The 21246-nt window shown below is 39.0% G+C and overlaps 1 protein-coding gene and 1 long non-coding RNA gene across 4 annotated transcripts in view; one reads left to right on the forward strand and one right to left on the reverse strand.

Annotated features, from left to right (window-relative positions):
* The window catches only part of lars2 (leucyl-tRNA synthetase 2, mitochondrial), a 38180-nt gene extending 19724 nt beyond the window's left edge, over positions 1–18456 (forward strand). For both annotated transcript variants that reach the window (XM_023331535.1, XM_023331536.1), the window contains exons 10-21: positions 154–258; positions 769–884; positions 999–1282; positions 5659–5757; positions 9085–9222; positions 9304–9407; positions 10235–10414; positions 10621–10790; positions 12201–12278; positions 12377–12488; positions 14167–14294; positions 17490–18456. In XM_023331535.1, coding sequence (XP_023187303.1) covers positions 154–258; positions 769–884; positions 999–1282; positions 5659–5757; positions 9085–9222; positions 9304–9407; positions 10235–10414; positions 10621–10790; positions 12201–12278; positions 12377–12488; positions 14167–14294; positions 17490–17669 — 1694 coding nt within the window. In that variant the 3' untranslated portion in view covers positions 17670–18456. The remainder of the gene's footprint in view (positions 1–153; positions 259–768; positions 885–998; positions 1283–5658; positions 5758–9084; positions 9223–9303; positions 9408–10234; positions 10415–10620; positions 10791–12200; positions 12279–12376; positions 12489–14166; positions 14295–17489) is intronic.
* On the reverse strand, positions 10338–17559 carry LOC111608199. 2 transcript variants are annotated; one of them, XR_002752596.1, is made up of 4 exons: positions 17470–17559; positions 13626–13763; positions 10575–10721; positions 10338–10430 (listed from the first exon to the last, which is right to left on the reverse strand). It is a non-coding gene; the product is annotated as an uncharacterized LOC111608199 (long non-coding RNA). The 2 variants fall into 2 exon arrangements; XR_002752595.1 differs by having other exon boundaries at positions 10575–10724.
* Positions 18457–21246: the final 2790 nt, after the last annotated feature.

Here is a 21246-nt window from a genome sequence, read left to right on the forward strand (position 1 = left end):
TGTTGTTGTCTTGAATAAAAATGTTGATGTTGAACATTAACCATATGTTTGTGGAGCCTCAGTGCACTGCTGAGTTAAGTAGTGTTTTGAAAAGGAGCCGATATTTGAAGCAAGAACGTTATATTCTTCATGCTTCCTGTGTTTTTTATCCAGACTGCCTAACAGAGGTCACTGCTCTTAACCTGTTCACTGGCCAGGAGGTTCCTGTGGTGATCTCCCACAAGGAGGCGTTCGATGACTATCTGGACACTGTGATCGGTGAGTTCTGGGGCTCCTGGTTGCTAGATGTAGATGTATAGAGTAAATGCCACATTCGATGCTCAGATTTATCTGTCAGAACTTGGATTTCTTTGTTACTTTGGAACCAAGTATGAGTTTGTGTTACTTGTTTGCATTAGCAGCTTGGTGTTGGAGTTCTTTATTGTTGGCCACAGGTTATGTTTTTACCAGTGGAGTGATTGTGTATAGTTTTTTATCTTCTGACCGTTATTAATCTTCTGAAAAATATTATATTACTCTATATACATGTATGTTCCAAGCAAGACAAAAAACACCAGAGGGCGTTTATGTTGAAGTGAAACCCATATGTAGGATTACTCTAGGGCAGTGCTTCTCCTTTTTGCTATTGTAGTCTGTTTTGTGTGACTATTTGCAAAAACTTTTATATATACAGCCATTTATTGATTACTGTACTGCAAAAATAAAAAATCTCACTAAGTATTTTTGTTTTGTTTCTAAATTGTGCTCTTGCTGCTCCTGTTGTGACAGGTATTCCAGATGTGAGTGAGGAAGACCTGTCTGTGGCCAGTGCACTGTATCTGAATTGGGCCACGGTGCTGAAAACCCACAAAGACGGAACACAAACTCTGATTAACTCTCAGGAGGTCAGCTGCGATGATGATGATGATGTCCATAAGAACAGCACTCTAGTTAATTTTGTCTTACTGTTTAGAAAGACAAAAATGTTTATTAATTATTTTTTTGTGATCTCTGTGTAGTTCTCAGACTTCACCAGGGAGCAGGCGCTGCAGTCCATTACCCAGAAGGCCAGAGAGCAGCAAGTCGGGGGCCATCTTACCAGCTCCAAGCTCAGAGACTGGCTGATATCCAGACAGCGTTACTGGGGCACGCCCATCCCAGTGGTGCACTGCGACTCTTGCGGTGCCGTCGCCGTCCCTGAGGAGGAGTTACCGGTTACTCTGCCGAAGACGCAGTCTCTCACAGGAAAAGGGGCGTCGCCTTTGGGAGCTGTTCATGATTGGGTCAACTGCAAGTGTCCCAGGTGGGACAACTGTTATTCAGAAAAACACATATTTTTAATCTCTTAAAGAGAATGGTCTAAATAACTTTTTACTCTATCAGTTGTTCCACTCAACAGCTTGATTTTTTCTTTTACATATCAGAGTGGTGACATTCATGATCAACTCAAATCTATGTGACGGTCTTTAATATAAAAGATGAGATCAGCGTCACAGTTGACAGAGGTTTTTTCTTTTTTTGTTTGTTTATTTTGCTGTGTTATTTCACTTAACAAGATAGAGAACAGGCAAAAAGTGCATCAGACTATGTGAGGCTTATTTGATATGCAAATATTGTTTGCTGTCCTTGGCGTCGTGTGAACTGCCTTCATGTGAGCGCCTGATACGCACCGGTCTTAGGCAAAGAGTGAAAGATGCTTCATTTGAAGTGAGCCGCTGGTGAGTAAAGAAGGCAAAATAATTGGTCCGAACCAAAACAAAGGCTGTAGCATCTAAATTAATTTCTCCTACGACAAATAGAATCAATATTTCTCTTTTATTCAAACTGTGATATCCAAAAATTTTAATATATGTTAGCGGGATATTTATGTTTGACTTAATCTGATCCCAGTCTTATTCTTTCAATCCTTCCAGTGATTACTTAAAAGTACTTCTTAAAAATAAATGTACTTTCCTTTTTGATCGGAGTAAATCCACGATCCACTTCAAAGTACCATAATCACATTTTTATATATCACAAATTTACTGGACTGTCTAGTTCTGTTGATAAATCATAACTAATACTATTTTACTGTACAATTCATTGAAGTATCTGGTTCTATCACATAAATAGGTGAAAAAATATGTGTGTTTGCAAGGCTTTGCAGAACAAGAGGCTCCATGAATCAGTAAAATAATACACTTCAGATTCAGTTACTTGCAGGTCAATTATCTTTTCTACTTACAAATATCTTTCATATCTTGTCTGGATAAATTTAATCCGATGGCTTTTCATGTCCTGTTGTCTTTACTCAGCAGTAAATCATCCCCCTAAAGAGGTTTTAAATAAGTTATCATATCATTGCTTTATCCCAAAGTATTCCAGGCATTAGCACACAGAAGCCCCATTTAGATGCTTGATATTGTTTATGGGAGTCTGTTTATTTATTTTTTTTACACAGCATGAGCGATCGGGGAAATTATGTGGACTTCTGTGAGTCAGAATTGAATTATGTGTGAACCCTCTCCGGTGACCGTCTCTGCTCTGCATTTCCTGTGTTTCCTCAGGAGACCGGCTCCGACAAAACGAGCCTGCTGTCAGGCGGCTTTACAAGAACACGGGGCGCTGACAGAGAGTCTGCAAATTGTGATTAATGCTTTTTGTTCAGACTGGCTTATGCAATGAGTGGCATGTGTGGCAGGGGCCGCATGAGATGATGTCGGAGGTTACATAAGCCAGCTGTGCCTCGAAAGCGGCACACAGAGGGAGAACATGCACACGCATGAACCCCCTGTACATAGACATCATTTCACACACACACGTACGCTCATTCTCCACTCAGCGACTCGGTGGATGTATTTGGAAATGCACGACGACTACTCCTCTGGCGCCTCCGGAGTCCCTCACTTACATGGGAATTCCTCTCTGAATACGACTAATCACCGTCAGGGCTCCATGTTGATTAAAACAAAGGCCTACTCAGTCGCAGATGGCACAAGTCATCAGATTGTGTTTACTCGAAAGTTGTTGGAATTGCTCCCCATCAGCAATGATTGATGGTAATAATCGGCGAAGACGCCGTTATCTCGCCTCCACCCATCTCCCCCTCAGTTGTTAAGTGCCTGTCGAAATTTGTTCCCTTCACTCATGGACCGTGTCCAATTAAAGTTTGAGTGGGGCACAGACGAGTGAGGTTGGTGAAAGAAGCGGTTTTTATCTGTCCTTGAGGAAGTCATTTCCTGCGCGCTCATCTCGTCTCCGACCCTCCGCAGATCTGTAAATTAGCCTGCCAACTGAACCCTGCTTCAGCTTTCGCCTGATTAGGAGAGCGTGCCCGCATGTGTGTGTGGTGTCTGTGTGTCTGTGTTTGTGAGAGCTTTATGGATCCACAGGTAAACAGAGAGACCACCTGGTCTGCAGAGCACCAACACATTGGGGTAGGCAGGCTCACAGACACATAACAGATGGAGGTCTGTTTTCTCTGGGAAGAGGAGCTTTATAGAGTGGGCAGCTGCCTCCTTTCCCGCATCTGTTCAAGAGCCTTTTGGCTCTTTCTGGCTCGTACTCTAAAGGCACTCTTTAAATACTTATGGACACACAGATTTAGATAGCTAGTTTAGGTGTTGGGATCCTCTCAGAGCTTAGAGGACTGTTATCAGCAGACAGAAAGCTTTTCTGTTTGGTATGACTTGGAAAAGTATTTCACACTTTGTCTCGTAACAACATCAAACTTTAATTTATTTTAATGAAACGGTATGTGATAGACTTACAAAAGATATTAATAGAAACATGGGTTTTAAATTTTTTACAAATAAAAACAAAACATGCAGTAGTGCTGTAGACTGCTGAGTCAAGTTTCTTTTTGTGTATCTTTCTCCCAGCTTTTCACATCTAGAGATGTTGAGTGTTTTGTTATTTGGAAATTTCTCATACTCAGTCATATTCAACAAAATATTTGAGAACATTCTTGACTATATTTAGCTCTGAGCCATAAATGGGGTATTCCTACACATGAGTGTGCTTTGATCGAAGCGATTCAGTCTAACTCTGTCTGTATGTTTGCAGCCATTGTCCTGCTGGAAAGTGAATCTCTGGGCCTGCCTTAACTCTTTTGTGGCTGAACAATTATTTTCTAAGATTCTCAATAATTTGGCTTCATCCATTTCTTTTAAAATCTGAATAGTTTCCCTGTTCTTACTAAATAAAAACATCCCCAAATCATGATTCTGCCATTGCTATGTTTCTCTATGGGGATGATATGGTCAGGGTGATGTACAGCTTTAGTTTCCTTTTGTAGTTTTTCAAGAAAAAACAAGAAAAAAAAACCTCATTCTGCCACTCTTCCATTAAAACCAGACTTTTTAACAGGTTCACCTGTCTGATATGTGATTCTCTGCAGCTCCTCCAGAGTAACAGTGGGACTTTTAGCTACATCTCTGATTAATGCTCTCCTTACTCAGTCAGTCAGTTTAGTTGGGTGGCAGTGACGGATAGGCAATTTCTAAAGGCAACTGATTGTGCTGGATTTTATTTAGGGGTGTCAGAGTAAAGGGAACTGAACACAAATGTACGTCACAGCTGTCAGATTTTCATTCTCAAATCATTTTGAATCATTTTCTGTACACTTTACAATTACTTTTTACTTGTGTTGGTTTATTACATGAAATCAATAAATCGTTAAGTGATGTTTTATGGTTTTAATAAAGTTAAAGGGTATTAATTACTTTTTCAAGAATATTTTATCTATAATGTAGTAATCAATTGGTCTTTAAAATAAGAAAAATCTTTGCAGATCTTTAGTACATTTTTTTTAGTTTAAGGGACTTTGCATTTTTTTTTTTTTATTGATGACTGATTCTTTGTTAAACTGCCGAGATTTCTTCCCATGAAACAACACCTGACTTCCAAACATTAACCTTGCTACACCTTAGCCTTGTTGCCTGGCAACCGTCAGCTCTTACCTCATCATTACATCCTTATTATAGACTGGTATGGTAGGTGGTCGAGGCGTTTGTGTCTCCCAGTGAGTCTGATGGTGAATATGTGATTTAAAAGTTTTGCTGTGAGACGGGAAATGTTGGACAGACAGCGACACAGACGGTGCAGGAAGCTGCACCAGCCGCTCCTCGCTCTGTAGTAGAGCTCTGAGCTGTTTTTCTGTTTATCTTTCTGGGACTGTGATTTGAAATCAGCTGAGACTCATTATAAACTAAAAAGGCAGACACGCACTGTTCCATGAAATGCTTTAGTTCTAAAGCAAAAAAAAAAAAAAGAAGAAAGAAAACACCCTTCAGAAGCTCTTCTCTCTGAATGTCTTTGTCAGCGTCCTTCCCTGCACTGTGGAAGGGCTGCTGGCAGATTCACGTTGTACATCCAAAGTGCTGTTTGGCTTGGACAGAAAGGAGCCACAAGGCGGCATTTCCAACTCAAACACCCGATCAGAACTGAGGCCTGTCCTGTTAGCACAGCCTGTTAGTAGGGGCACAGGAACAGAGCTGTGCTGCCAGTCGGGCTTCTGCCGTGCTGTTCTGCAGAGACGTGACCCTTTCAGCCAGATGGAATCAGTTTTAGAACATCAAACACACAAGTTTGTCTGAGCCCCAACAACACGGCTCATTCGTTCGCTCTGATTTGTCCAACTAATATTAACTGATGCTCCGCTTCTGCCAACTCTCTGTGTTTTTTTTCCTCCCATGTTAGATGCAAGGGCCCTGCCAGGCGGGAGACCGACACCATGGACACGTTTGTGGATTCGGCCTGGTATTATTTCAGATACACAGACCCTCACAACAGGGACAGGTTTGTGCCATTTCCTCACCCCTAACAAATTCATTCATTGATAACCCATTAATTTATTATTCATCCATTCATTTGTCAATTCATCCACCCATCTATTAGTGGTTGTGTCTGAATTCATAGAACCTGATCACTCTGGAAATGTCTGCAATAAAATCAGTGAACTTTAATTTTGATACAGTGAATTCTGGATTAAAAACAGAGCAATAACTTTGAAACTTAAATTGGCGGAAGTACGAAATTCTGACAGGAAACGTATTGAAGCACTTTTTGGTGAATTTGATCAATTTCATCATGTAAATTAATATGCATTGTGAACTGTCTTTCAGTTTTTTTTCTTTAAATGTTCACACACTGCATTTACTTTTATTCACAAACTCGAGTAAAAGTTTTGCTTTCTTCCGCCAGAGATTACGGTGCCGCGGCCGTCACCTGCTGGGATGGTGGCGATACCCAGGGCTTAACAAAAGAGATTAATTTCCCATTGCCCTGACCTCGCAGTAAAGCTGCTTTGCAACAGAACGGACTGCTTTCTCTGTTGCTTTAGAGAGCTGGGCAGATTATGGCACAACAGAAAAAGCAATTACACTATTTGTGCATTTCAGTCAGCCCCGCTGAGCCTTTCACGCAGAGAGGAAGGAAGATGAAAAGAAATAAGAAATGTTCAAAGTTTGTGGAAACAGATTCAATTTTTGGGTAATGTGGCACTCTGTGTGTGGCTGAGTATTGCAGTTCGGTTTCCTGCAAGCAAGCTAAATAGTTTCACATTTTGGGAATTTCTTTTTTCATCTGGAGAGACCCTACCAGCCACAGAGGGAAGGTGAGAGTCAGAGAGGTGTGAAGGAGACAAATGACTGGTGTTAAAAAAAGATACAGTGAGATAGCAGCCTGCCTAAAAGAGCGTCATTACTGCTGATTATCACTAGAGTCAGGCCAACCGCATGCAGCAGACCTGTCAAGATCCAAGGACACCGTTTGACTCAAGTGTTAGCATGCTTGCTTCTTTTTCTCTGAGAGTGAAGCCAGTTAAACAAACGATGAATCAGGCTGATTCCTGAATGTCTGTGCGTCAGAATCAGCCTGCCCTCTGCAGGACGAGCCTGGAAATGTCTGGCCAAGTTCAAGTGCAAATGTATTGCAATAAATTTATGGACATATTATTAAGTCTAGTTTCCTACCCCTCTAGTGAAAAATTCAGCAACACTATTTATAAAATAAATGTTTTAGTTAAATCTAAGCATCAAATTCACTCCCCTTTCATTTTTAATGATTCTGCTGTTTGTCTAACTATTAAATTATATAAATGTCTTCCATTTAAGTTCATTGGAGATTGCGACCACTGATTTATGCAGAGCTTTCTGATTGTTTCAATCATATTGTTATCCAGATTTAAGTCCAACCTTTGACTGGGCCATTGTCACACCTGGATTCCTTTCTTCTTTTTGCCATCCTGTTATAGATTAGCTGCTCTCCTCAGGGCCGTGGTATTATCGAATGACCCGAGTTGAGCTTCAGCTGTTGGAAAAGTGGCCTTCCATTTAACTTCTTGAATACTTTGGTATATACAGAAGAGTTCATAGTCGACATATTCACTGACAGCTGCCTATGTCCTGTCAAGGCCACACAGGTCCAAGTCATCAGCTCTTCACAGTTGAAACATTTTCCTGTGTGGTTTTTTTTTTATAAACAAAGATTTCTGGTGAGGTCTAATCAATCTGAGGTTTTTCTGCTGCAGTTTTGGTTATAACTTTGCGCATTGTGCAATCTGATCCTCGTGTTATCTTACTTGATCATCTACCTCTGGAAAGATTTACAGTTGTCATGAATTTCCATGTGTATGTTATTTCTAACTTTTCGCCGATTGATGAGTAGCAACAGTTGTTTGGCTAAAATTGTCGCTCTGCTCTGTCCTTTTCTGTTCACAAACACCTGAGTGCTGCACTTCAGCAAACTGCCAAGCAATTTCCTTGTTTAGACCTGCTGATTTACATATGATTGGTATATTAGAGTAGTTGCACAGGACCGCTGATTTCTCTTTTATCTCAATAGAAGAAGAGAGGTTAGATACTTTCTAAGACATAATATGTAATGTGTTGTTCCTCAGAGTTTGGGCTTACAGATGCACACACATTTGCTGGCACCAATCAAAAAGCAATCCAAATAAAACATTAAAACCATTTGTGAAATGACTTGAAGCTGAAAAGGTTTAGTCATCACTTGTTCTTTATTTCATATCCAAGTCGAACGAGACTCAATGGACTCACAGAGCGTTGATTTATTCTCAGCCATGATTGTGTGAAGTTTGGAGACTTAATGCTCAAATAAAGCCTTCTCTGTTCCAAGAATCAGCAACTCAGTCCCTAAACTAAACTGAGAAAACTTCAATAAACTCGATGTTTACTTTGTAAATGTTGAGCTGATCTAACTTGTCTGAAGAATACAGTTTCTTCTCATCAAACCAATAGATATTCTTCCCTAAACATTATGGCATGTTAGCATCCATTGTGTTTATTTCCTGTGGCTTTTTTGTGTCTTTTGATAATAAAAGACACAAAAAATTTTGTGTCTTTGATAATAGAGAAGACCTCTCTTGGGTCTTCTTCTACGAAGACTGCTGTGTTTTGTAATGGGACGGATGTTGCGATCGGAAAGTGATGTGCCTTGACCTTGGAGTTCAGCTGAAGTGTATTGGGTCCTTGAATTTCTCCTTGCCAATCTGTCTGATCAACCGGGAGTTGCATTTCCTCTCGAGTAAACATCCTGGGAGGTTGGCTACAGTCCCAAGCTGTGTTCACAGGAACATGAAACATGTCTCTCAGCTCCTCAGATAGCTTTCCACTTTGCTTTCTCTGGGTTTGATGGACACAACAATCCAAAACAACCCAGCAGCATGGTTTTTATTCTTTTTCAATAGCCCTAATGGCTGGTGAACAGTTTGAAGGCACCCAACACTAACTCTAAATAGGATTAAAACATGAGCTTGATACAATGATTAATAGTGTCTCTATGGTTGCCAGCTGATCTACTTGTTCTGTTTTAACATAACAACATCTTCTGTTTTAACATCTTCTTTGTAGAAGAAACAAGAAATAATTTATTTTTGCAATTTTATTTCTTTAAGTGATGAATGATTACAATAAACAGTTATTTTTAACTGAATCACTTATTAGAACAAATGAATCATTGTTTTCATAGACTGGGAGAGTAACAAACAAAGTTGTCTGCAAGTTTTTTTTAAGAACATATGACTGATCATAAGGACATTATTTCAGGATCCTATATATTAATTCAGCTTTGTTGCTAAAGAATAAATGTACCTTCTTTCTGCAGACCTTTTGAGCGTCAGCTGGTCGATCACTGGCTTCCAGTGGACGTATACGTTGGCGGGAAGGAGCACGCAGTTATGCACCTGTATTACGCCCGCTTCCTCTGCCATTTCTGCAAGGATCAAGGCCTTGTGACTCACAGGTGGACTGCATTTGCATATCTTCTCCTGGCATGCATGTATATTTAATTTGCACATCAGCTTATGAACTTTCTGCTCTGCAGGGAGCCGTTTTCAAAACTTTTGGTTCAAGGTCTGATCAAAGGTCAGACATTTAAACTGGCAGGCAGCGGGCAGTATTTGAAGAAAGAGGAAATCGAGTTCACAGGTACGCTGTACCTCGGTCTGCTGAGTGTTTGTTAATGTGACACATTTTAATAGGTGGGTGAAAAGAGCTTCTGTTCATGGAGTTCAGGAAATAAAACAAAGAGGTCTATTTTTTTTTTTTACTCTTAGGTTTTCTACATGTTTTTAATAGTAAGCTCTTTTTGTTTAATTGTACTTTCCTGTACTTATTTCCAACTTATTGACATTGTAACCTGATTACAAAACTAACAATATTAGTTACTAAGCTTAAAATATTACATAAATAATTTCACTCAATGATATTCAGTCTGCAGCTTAGAAATTGAATAACCAGAAATCCCTTATCTGATCATACAATAATTGGCATATATGTTCATGTTTCTTAACCTGATCACATTTTGTCACATTACAAAACAAATTCCACTTTCTTGTGAGATATTATCAGTATATTGTTGTTGCTTTGTTAGTTCTCAAACAAAGCCGTAGGCCTTCATAGAACTGCAACAGGGTTTTATTTAGAGGTATCGAAGTTTAGGGGCTTAATACAAATGCACAACATATGTTTTTGTTTTTTTGTTCTTTTTTAGATTTGAAAACTGTATGTACTTTGCTTGTCAGACACGTAAAACCACATAAAAGTTTATAGTTGCAACATGACAAAATTTAAAATCGTTTAAGGGGTCTGAATGCTTTTTCAAAGCATTGCAGTTTTCTTTTATCTAATATTGCTAAACATGGCATGGGCAAACAATAGATATAAATCCATGACATCTTATGTGTTAACGTAATGAGATTAATGTTGTTGCTCTTAAAAATGAGATTCCTGTAATGGCAAGTCTTATGATCCAGGGAAGGGGCCGGTGGCTCTGAGCGGTGGCGGAGTCGAGGTGACCTTCGAGAAGATGAGCAAGTCAAAACACAACGGGCTGGACCCTCAGGAGGTGGTGCAGCAGTACGGTGTGGACACCGTCCGTCTCTACATCCTTTACGCTGCTCCTCCCGAGCAAGATATCCTCTGGAACGTCAAGAGTGAGCCTGGCTGCTACTGCAAAATGACACGGATAAATTAAGTCATCAATAAATTTAAATTAGGAGTCAGGTTATTACATAGTGACTTTGTGAAAGTATTTTTTAAAGAAAGTGTCTTTTTTGACAACATAATTGTCAGAATTTGTAGGTTTTTCTTTACCATGAAGTGTCAGAATATTCTTTCTGTCCTCTTGTTTGTGTTCCAGCTGATGCACTTGCAGGGGTTCTGCGTTGGCAGTCTCGACTTTGGCAGCTTGTGACAAAGCTAAGAGGAGCTCGACAACTCGGTGACGTTCCGAACCCCTCGCTGCTGAAAAAGAAAGAGCTTGGAGAGGTCAAGAAGATCTGGGGAAACAAGAACTATGCAGTTCAAGAGGTGGGTGGTTTTTTAGTGTTGGCTAGCTAATTTTGTTAATAATGTTGGCTAAAGTTTTCCTGTGTTTTAAAAATGAACTTTTAATCACGTCATTAAAAAGTGAGATTAAAGGAGTTTTTACCAGCAGGGGGCAGGAATGAGCTCTTATTTGAATTCCCAGATTTTTTTTTTTTTACTGAAAGTTATTTATTAAGATATTCTGCGACATTTAAACTTCAAATTATCTTTTAAAAAGTCTTCAATTTCCAGAGCATCTCAACATTTAAGGAATAAATAGAAAATGATATTAGGAGATTTTGTGAAATGCCAAGCAATGCATCAAAGCATCATTTTTGGGTTTTTTTGCAAACAAATATACAACCATTCTAAGGTCATACGTGTATTTTTTTAAGTTGTATTTAGTGTAGGATATTCTAGTCCATATTTGCTGGTCTGAGGGTTATAACTATTGAAGCAGACGTGACTCAAGTTAGTCCAACTGCTTGAAAAGTAGTGAAAGAACCTTATACTACATTGCTAAAATGTAAGGAGATTTCACATAATTGTTTTGTGGAATTGGAGGTAAATGCAGAAAGATGGTTTTTTTCTGTTTTTGCTTTTGTGTCACATTTAAATAGATCATCAAACTGATTTTAATGTCAGACAATGATGACCTCAGTGATAAAAATTATTTTTTTTATATGACTATTTCATCATTGCAAGGAAAACAAGCATGGTTTAATCATGATTACTGCAGTTTTTGAACAGAATAGTTCATTTTGTTATGAGACAGTTCCACGGTTGATGATTGCCTAGCAAATCCCTGAAATAGGACCTTTTCTGACAACATGAGGTAGGCTTGTAAAAACTTTGTGAAAATCTATTCTGGAGATTCTGGAGGAAGAAGTTTTGCATGACATTTGGCATAGAAAGTGTAAGCATAGACAGGCTGTTGTTTCTCAGTTACAAAGTATATACATGATCATAACTTCAGTAATACATTACTCATCACACGTTTCCCGGTCATGTTGATGAATCTGTCGCAACCTGAAACCCCTAAAGTAAAGAGCAACAGCAGAAGAGGACGGAAATTGATTTTAAATCCACTGTGTCTCCTTTCACACTTTATAAATAGCTCCCCCTCGGCTGCCAGGTTGGATCCCCCTCCCTCTGCATGTCGGATTCAGAGCTTTTAAAGGACCTCAGGTTGTTTGCTAAAAGGCCTTAAAGCTGAGGCCGTCCTTTGATGCGTCTCACAGAAAAGCCACACTGATCAAGCTTCATCTCAGGCGTTTCTCAAACGGGTTCTTCTCCCCAGAATGGGAACACTGAGCCTAAAGTTCTTTCATCCATGTTACACATCCTGTGTCTAGTAACATGCAAAATGCCAATTTCATTGGTCTAATCAGCTTATTGTGTTCATATTTTCAGGTGACAGCTCACTTCACTAAAGACTTTCTGTTCAACGCAGCCCTCTCTCGTCTAATGGGCCTTACCAACACGTTGAGTGTGAGCGTGTCCTTCATTATCTTCAACAAATCTGTCTCGCTTACTGTTTAAAACATGCTACGTATCTCACATTTGAACATGTTTTTCTGGGTAATTAGAGTGCAACAGCTCGAGTCCTACAGCACAGTGTGGAGTTTGAGGAAGCTCTGGCTGCCCTTGTTATAATGACGGCACCCATGGCTCCTCACTTGGCCTCTGAGCTTTGGGCAGGTGAGTGACGTTATTTCTGCTAATTATGGCTCAACCGTTTACACACTTGTGGTGGAGTGTGCATTTCAAGAGAGTGATTTATATATCAGCTATTATGCCATTGCCAGAAAAACAGAGTGCCTATTTTTATTTGACATGTCCATGAGGTCCTTCTGAATTTAAAACATATTTATATAATTAAAATCCCAAAGGGGCTCACTTTAATACAGACGACATTTTAAGATGGCATTGGTTAGGGAAGCTCATAGTAAAATTAGGTTATTTTGCATAATGTCAGAGGAAGTAACATCTGACAAACACATCTAGCATAGTAATACCTATTCTTATAACCAGTTTAACACTATCACAGTGCCATTCACAGTTATTGGCACATTCAGTGGAAGATGTGCAAAAACCTTAATATAGATTCATATTGTATTACAGAAGCTTAATCTCACACTAACAATTGTAAAAATAGTCAGCCTTGCAATTTTAGGTCCCCATCCCATTTATTTTGTTCTGTGTACTTCTGTTATTCTGGAGGAAAAGGCCCACAGCATCACAGATCCTCCTCCATATTTAACTGTGCTTTCCATATATTTGTCCTTTTTGTTTGCTGTTCTGTAACAGAGGTCTTTGGAAATTTGTTTACCTTCCCTATCATCCTCTTCACTGGAGGGTTCTATAGGATCTCGTCCAGCTATGTGGATAGTGGACATTAGAAATGGGTCCAAGTTTAAAACCCAGAGAAGCCAGAAGTTAGAAGTTAGCAATTAGAAGTTTTGAGAACCTTGACTACGGTACTTAAAAAAAAAAAAGAATAAATCAAGAATTGAAGAAAAGTGTAGTCGCACTTAATTGTTGTGGAAGAGCAATATTTATGTCATGTGTAATTTTCTTAATTCATTTTCTTACTGAGGGATTGTTTTTCTCACTGAATAGCTGCATTTAAGTTAAAGGTTGGATTGTTCTAACTATGGAGATTACACTACAGCAACCATTTCACAAATTTTTACACCTCTTTACCAGCGGTGCCAAGAGATGTGTCCATGTCTGTTCAGTACATTTTAACTGGAATCATTTACCTCTCTGTTTAGCAGTAGGTTCAGTTTGACTTTTTGTGGTGAGCGAACAATAGAGAGGAAAATCTAGTGTTACCTTTTGTGCCTCATGTGGAAACTTGGCCGGGTAGCCTTTATTGTTGTTGACACACGTACGTGCATAAGCTTTCAACACACTGGAAAAGCACACGGGTCCAGCTGATGGGCAGAGTCTGGAAAACCTGGCAGATTATGGCTGGAAGGAAGGAATGTGTGTGTTCAGTTTTGTTTGTGCTCACATATTTCAGTTCCTAAAACAGTTCATAAACAGGACAGAACAACACAACCTCTGCTGCACTCAGCTGTGCTGGGCCTTTCACTCTGGGTGGCTTGTCTGATTTTACACACACACACCATTCAGGATGGAGGAAGCACATATCCTTCCTCTGAGTGTGTGCATCATTCTTGCAGAGTGATGCACTGGTTTAACTGGGAGTCAGGAACACGGGGTGCAACGTTTAGCTGTTTTTCAGCCTTTTTATGTCGTCATGTTGTATTTTCCCCCAAACTGTAGTTAAGACATATTTAACAGCTGCTTGCCAGCACCTCAGCATTTCTATATTTAGTATGAATGCCCTCCTGTGTTCTCTCCTCCCCAGGTCTTTGCAAAGTGACGAACCCTCAGAGCTCCATGCTGCTGCAGGGAGGCGACGTCTTGCAGCAGCCCTGGCCAAACGTGGACCCCGAGTATCTGGAGGCCCCTGAATTTGTGGAGCTGTCTGTGCTGGTAGGATCAGAGACAAAATCACTGATGCGCTGATGATTTATTAGCAACTGGAACATTTAATAAAAGCGACAAACTTTGTCTGAGTGATACTCAGACAAAGGATTTTAATTGTGCCTGCCACTTGTTGCATACTGCAGTTTAAAGCCGTAATGTTTTCCTCATGTCTGGTTTAGACTAATGTTTATCAGCTCTGGTCTAGACACTCTCAAGAAATCTGAACCATACATTGGTAATAATTTAATTATCACAACATGAAAAATCCAGTTTGATGAGTCTTTATTCATTTTATTTTGAAAGTTCAGCATTATCTGTTTTATACTACTGGTTTGTGTCAATTACTTCATAATTGACATAAGCTATGAAATACTGACCTTCTGTTAAGAATAATTATGTTCAAGCCTTATTTTGAAAAGCCAACATTATGCCATTTCCCTGATGGTTTAGTTCCTCTAATAATGTGGAACAAACAGTTGCAGTAACTTATAAAATATTGAGACTTTAATTTGTGTATAACACATTTTTTTATTTTTCTTAAAATGATGGCATTGTCCCATTTTCCTGACATTAAAAAGTGTTAGGAAAATAACTGAGTTTTTTATTTTGAAAAGGAAATATTGTGCATTTATTATTACCTGCTTATAACATCTAGTAATATGCCACTATGTTTCAGTTACCTAATCCCTGAAATAATGGTGCTTTTATTTTGAAAGGTATCAGTGAACTACTTTTTAAAAGTCCAGCTTATAAAAAAATTTCATATTATAAGCTTGAGTCTCTAATTTTGAAATACATCTGTTATTTTGGACCTCCAAATGAACTTCACAGTCCATTAGCCTAGGTTTGTTAGCAACGCCGATGCTGACAAACCTTTTAATAGTCCAATTTACAAATTGGATACATATCATCTGTTTGATGTATTTTGGCAACATAAACACTAAATTGCTCTAATTAATTGCCATTACAGGAACCAATTAAATAAATAAAGAGGTCAAGCAAACTCTTCAAGTTTATTTTTGGAGTAATTTCTATTCTAAATATAGTTTTTTCTCGAACACCAAAATCCTTAGTCATTTTCCACTCAAACTCTCCAACATTTCAGCTCATGATTACATTCAAACTCTGTAATTTTCAACAGAGACTATAATTAGCCTTAGTGTGCACATGACTACATTAATGCAAATACCTGTGCATGCCAGTTTATGTGCCAGCAGGGCAGTTTAAACTAAACAGGCGTGTTGGTAATAATTAGGTCTGCAACAGAATTGCGATGTTATTCCTCACTGTTATTTCCTCTTTGAAGTTCTTTCTTTTTTTTGGTTTGACTGTGAACTCAAAAATAGTAAAAGTCTTTGTGTATGTGTATGTGTGTGGGTGTGCGGCTTAGTTACTACTCATGTTGTGGAGACCTAAATCTGTCACATCACAAGGGTGTGTCTTCCTTATGAGGCTTAAAAAGGATGTCCACAATGTGGTGTAAATTTTTCAGTTTTAAAGCTTCGAGCATGTTTCTGGTTAGATTCGATGAAGGTTTAAGTTTAGAGTCCTTTAGGAAAAAGCACAGTAGCAGGTAGTGCAATGAGATTCAGAATGAATAGACAAGTTGGTCCAGGAAATGAAAATAAACTGTTGTTTCGCCTTGTGAAGGAATATTTGTGTGTATCATATGTGCAGATTTGAAGTCTTTATTATCAGTCAGAACTCTGTAGGAGTAATTCAACCAGTACACTTCCATGGAAAAATAAAAATAAAATGAACCCTTTTGATTTTTTGAAGGTCTGCAAAAGTTATTTTCATTCTGGCTGCCTTTTCACTTCTTTTTTTTTTATCCAGTTCTTGCACCCACCTATGGCAGCATGTTGTCAGTGTGAAAACAAAAGAAATTATTTTAGGTCCTAAATGTAACTATTTGTAGACAATAAATTATATCTTAAAATAACGTATTTTGGTAACAGAAGAGAAAAGTTGCAAAGACCTTACACAGGAATTTAGAGATGTATCAATATTAAGTTGCCTTTTATTTCAAGCTTGCAGCTTAAAGCGCTTCGGCAATACACATTTTTTCAAGATTGAATTTTTTATGGGTCAGAGTTGAGTGGATAAAGAAACAAACAGATAAAAAAACACATTCCTCTGAAAAAGGCCTGGTTCTGAAGAGAAAGTGGGTCTATCAGCCAGTGTTTGAAGATTTTGTAGAAAGCATGGAAAACAATTGCAGAAATCTGCTTTTCAAGATTACAAGAAAGTTCTGTTGCAGAGTTCTTTAGTTTGCATTTTTGTATATCATTAAATACAATGTCATTTGTGATGGTACTTATGCTTATACATTGCCTGGTTCTGTAGCCTTTTTTGGCCAAAGTGCGTGAGACTCTGGAGCCACAGGTTGAAGACTCTTAGTCTGAACAATGTATACTGATTTTTCTGTCTTCTTGTCTTTTTAGCTTAAGCTTTTAGCTACCAATAACCATCACTGGTAGCAGAGGAAAATAATATTCTGCTGTTTTTAATTTCTAAAGAGTATAAAATCAACCTAGAGACAGATGATATTTGATTATGGCTTATCAGATAGGTAGCCTGCGCTCTGCAATGATTTTAATCCTAAAACTGAGATTTTACTTTCTTTATTTCCCTGAGTTGGTCTGACAGAAGTGAAGATCTCCCGATATTCCCCCTTTTCGAAACTTGGAGCAAGCGCACACATTTGAACTCCCAGACATCGAGGATAATGAGGCTGGTTTTCCCTTGGACTCAACTGTCTGTTGTGGGATTCCTCGCGCCCTCTTTCTTCTAATCATGCACTTGGGCTTGTCCCAAATATGTGGGACAAACCCAAGGGAGAAAAGAGTCCGTGGCTGAGCTGAGGGGCCTCAGAAACATACATGCATCCACACACCATTAATTTGTAAGCACTTCTTCCAGAGACATGATCACATTCACCATGTGCACGCTTGCACTTGCCTCTGAGCACACATGACCGAGTGGCCTTCCCATACCTACCACTAACTATGTGTTTGAAAGAGCGTGCTGCATATGCAGACGTAGAAATGGAGTGTGTTATTTTAGAGGGTGTTTTTTTTTTTTCCATGAAAGAGTTTAGGTACAGATCCATCGGGACAAATGTTTGCCAGATGATGAAAACCTTTCAGAGGAAGAACTGGAACATTCTCTCGTCTCTTACCTTCTGTTTCCTGCCCTCAGATAAACAACAAGCCCTGTGGCACGGTGACGATCCCTCTGCAGGTGTCCAAAGATCCCAGCCGGGTCCAGCAGCTGGTGATGGAGAGCCCCATCGGACAGAAGTGTCTGAGTGAGCGTGACATCAAGAAAGCCATCCTCTCTCCCAGGACTCCCCTCATCAACTTCCTGGTTAATGAATGATGTATGGGTGTTTACCAGATTGTGTGCAGCACCTGGTGGGCGGTGGCTTCCTCCTGTACACACAGACAGACAAATAATGTTGATATTTTGATATCGTATGAGAGAGAAGGTATGTTGGTCTGTTAAAATATCAACAGACCAATCCTCCAAGAACATTTTATTTATATTTTGCAGTTTTTAATAAAACATTCAACAAGCAGAGTGTGGGTAATCTTTGCAAACCTGACCAGGATAGGTTCGGAAGCCTTCAGTTTTACTCAACCTGTTGATAAATTATGAACCCAAGTGTCGAGGTCGGATGTCCTTCAGACTCTCATCAAATGTATAACCTCTTCTGTGCCACCAATTCACACCTCCCTGTTTGGACTCCTTCTCAGCCAAGTTTAGATATCCCTTATCAGTGCTGAAAAGCTATTCTGAGCAACACAGAGTGCACAACCAGAGACTGACATTTTTGCACATCCTCATTTGCAAAATAGCTTAAAGACAGTCAGACGGATTGTAAGATGTCTGTGAATATTTATTTTCAAGCTTTCCCAGAGATTCTCAATTGGGTTTGAGTCTGCTTTGAATTAAAAGTTTCCATCATAGCTCTGGTTGTATGTTTAGGGACATTAACCTGCTGGAAGGGGAATCTCTGCCCCAGTCACAAGTCTTTTGCAGTTTCTACAGGTTTTTCTTTCAGGATTGTTCTAGATTTAACTCCATCCATCAACTCTGAACAGTTTCCCTGTTTTGTCTATTAAAAAATAATAATGATCACGATAGTTTGATGCTGCCATCACCAACATGTTTCATTATGGGAATGGTTTTCTTCTTGCTACTCTCCTGTAATGGCCAGGTTTGTGGAGCGCACAACCTACAGCTGTTGTTAGCTGTGAATCTTTACCAAATCGTTGGGTTTATGCTGAGACTAAATTAAAAACAAGTGGCTTCTGTTTACTAATTACCTGTGATGAATTTTATTTAGGGGAGTCAGAAGGATTGACATAGATGGGAACACACTTTTCTGATAATTAGTTTTGAAACAAAAATGTTGCCAGATTTGAAAAGTTTGTCCATCGAATTATTCTCATTAGACAATGTTATTCTGTGCAATTTTGAGTTAATTTCTGAAAAAAAAGTTCAATGTGTCTGAATATTCTTGTGCATGAGCTGCTGTTTGGGTTTTAAGAAGCGCTGTTGGGTTCAGCCTGCCATCAAAAGGTGAGTGGGATTTAACTAATGTGGTTGGTGTGGGGTGGATCTGTTTTTACTCTGCCATCACATCTTGATTATCCATAGCTGCTCAGTGCCCCATCACCAGCGGCGCCTGTTCATTAGCTCTGTGTCTGTGTGGCAGTGGGCCACCATGACTTGGCCATTAGCGTTGCACTCAAAGAGTCCACAAGCCGGAGGCGCTGAAATCTATCTGGGTGCCCACCCACTGGCCTATCTTTAAAGCCCGTGTGAGTAAGCAGTCATCTGATATATGCAAGCGTTTGTCTTTCACAACCTTTCAGTACCCACAAGATTTTTTTTTGTAGCTGTGTGCTGAAAATTTGCATCCCACACAAGAACTTTCTAATATCAGCATTTTAACAATGGCATCATCTCAAAATACGCCTCTGTGTCATTTTGTAAACTGTATTTGCCCAAGACAAACTGCAAAGAGAGAGAAAAGCAAAGCATTCCTTTAGCCTCTTTTCATATTTCTGTGATTTATCACCCGCCATCAGGTGACAGGAAGTGCTTTCAGGACGGACAGAATAACAGGAAGAAAGGCCAGGAATAAGAGAACCAGAGCCAAACCTGTTTTAGCTATTCTCGCTGTTAAATATGCACACCTAAGCTCAGCCAAATGCTGTCACAGCACAAAATGGAAAGGCCAAGGATAGAGACTCTTTATCTTCTGTCACTTCAGATTTTGTTTTCTTTCAACTTCCCCAAATGATTTTGTGGAATAAAAATGAAGTGCACACACAATCTTTTCTTTTTTTTTTTAGCTAACATCTGATTTATTTTGAGTCATTGTCGCAACTCATATACTGATTCAACACTTTATCAGTCGCATTAGTTTATGTGACTTTATTTTGGATTGTTTAGAGCTGCCAGAAAATCCCAAACTACAAGTTAAGATTGAACATATTTCTTCTCATTTTAAGAAATAAGGCCTAAGCTTCAGTGATGCATTTCCTCTGACAGTTAATTTTGTCACCGTCGGCCTCCGCCATACCATTTAACACTTTTTGTCAGCTCTGCAGTTTCCATGACAACTTTGAACGGGGAAGTGCTGCCAGTGACTCATTTCGTCTTCAAACCCCAGCCGTAGCCTTGTGAACCATGAGTTATCTTTAGTGCGTTAAAGTAAATCACTTCCTTTGCTCTTGAGAAACTCTAAAAGACAGAAAAAAAGGGTGGGGCATGCAGCAGTGCAGTCCCAGTCACCCTTCACTGCGCCAGTTTAGTTTCTGGACTAGCTTATGCATTCCCACAGGAGGGCACAGTAATGCTATAGCTCATTAAGCGGGAGGCTGACCACAAGGAGGTTTGATCCTCTGAGGATGTTCCTGACGTCATTTGACTGTCTAAGCAAATTGTAGCTATTCCCTTAACTGTGTTTAGGATAAAGCTAAGTAAATACAAACTGAGTAGAGGCAAACTTGTCAAATTCCAAAGCAACAATATCCCACATGTTGTCCAGAAATATCCATATGGATGTGTCCTGTTTTGCACTGGAATCTATATTTATACAGGGTGTGTAGTTTGTTTTTTTTAATATATTTTTGACTGCATTCTCAAGTCCTCAGTACCAAAACTATGTGACTGTATCTTGAAATATGGTGGCTGTTAAAAGTGTACACACCCCTGTTAAATTACAATATCTTCAGGATGCAAAGAATGAAACCACAACAATGTTTTGACACAGATAATATGGCTTTTACCCTGTACAATTAAACTAACAAAACAATCAGTTTCAAAAGAAATAAATCATCTGCCCTCAGTGCGCGTGATTTATATATAATGCAGTATCAGGATTTTTTTTTTCCTGATACTGATACTTTGATCAATTTTAACTATTTTGATCTTTTGTAATCAATCTGCAAATTATGGCTATTGACCACTGGATTAATATTGCTTCTTTCTAATGTTTCTGCTGCAACATTGTCCTCAGCAGGACAATTAGGATGCACTCTCTGTCTGAACGTATTCTCTCCTTTTTGGGGAGATACATATACATTTATGAGTTAATTTGTGTAGTCCAAGAAATCTACAGTTAAATTTGAGAACAAGTACAACTTCTGTTGTTTTAAGTGGTTTCTTTTAGTTTTCACGTTTGTGTATATTTATATCTTACATAAAATATTCAGTTTACAATAAATAGCTAGAAGTGTCCAATGTTTGTGAAAGCACAATTTGAGCACCTCGTTTCAACATTTTTAATAAAGTTTGATTAAAATCGTTTATATGATATATAAATACAGTGACAATCTATTTTTAATTTTATTGTTTGAATAACTTCTGTATGATAACTAGCCTGTGGTTAGGCACAAGGAGCAAATTCTTAGGATGATGTCTGCACACACTCTTAAAGATT

The sequence above is a fragment of the Xiphophorus maculatus genome, chromosome 3, assembly GCF_002775205.1.
Source record: "Xiphophorus maculatus strain JP 163 A chromosome 3, X_maculatus-5.0-male, whole genome shotgun sequence".
Classification (NCBI taxonomy): Eukaryota; Metazoa; Chordata; class Actinopteri; order Cyprinodontiformes; family Poeciliidae; genus Xiphophorus; species Xiphophorus maculatus.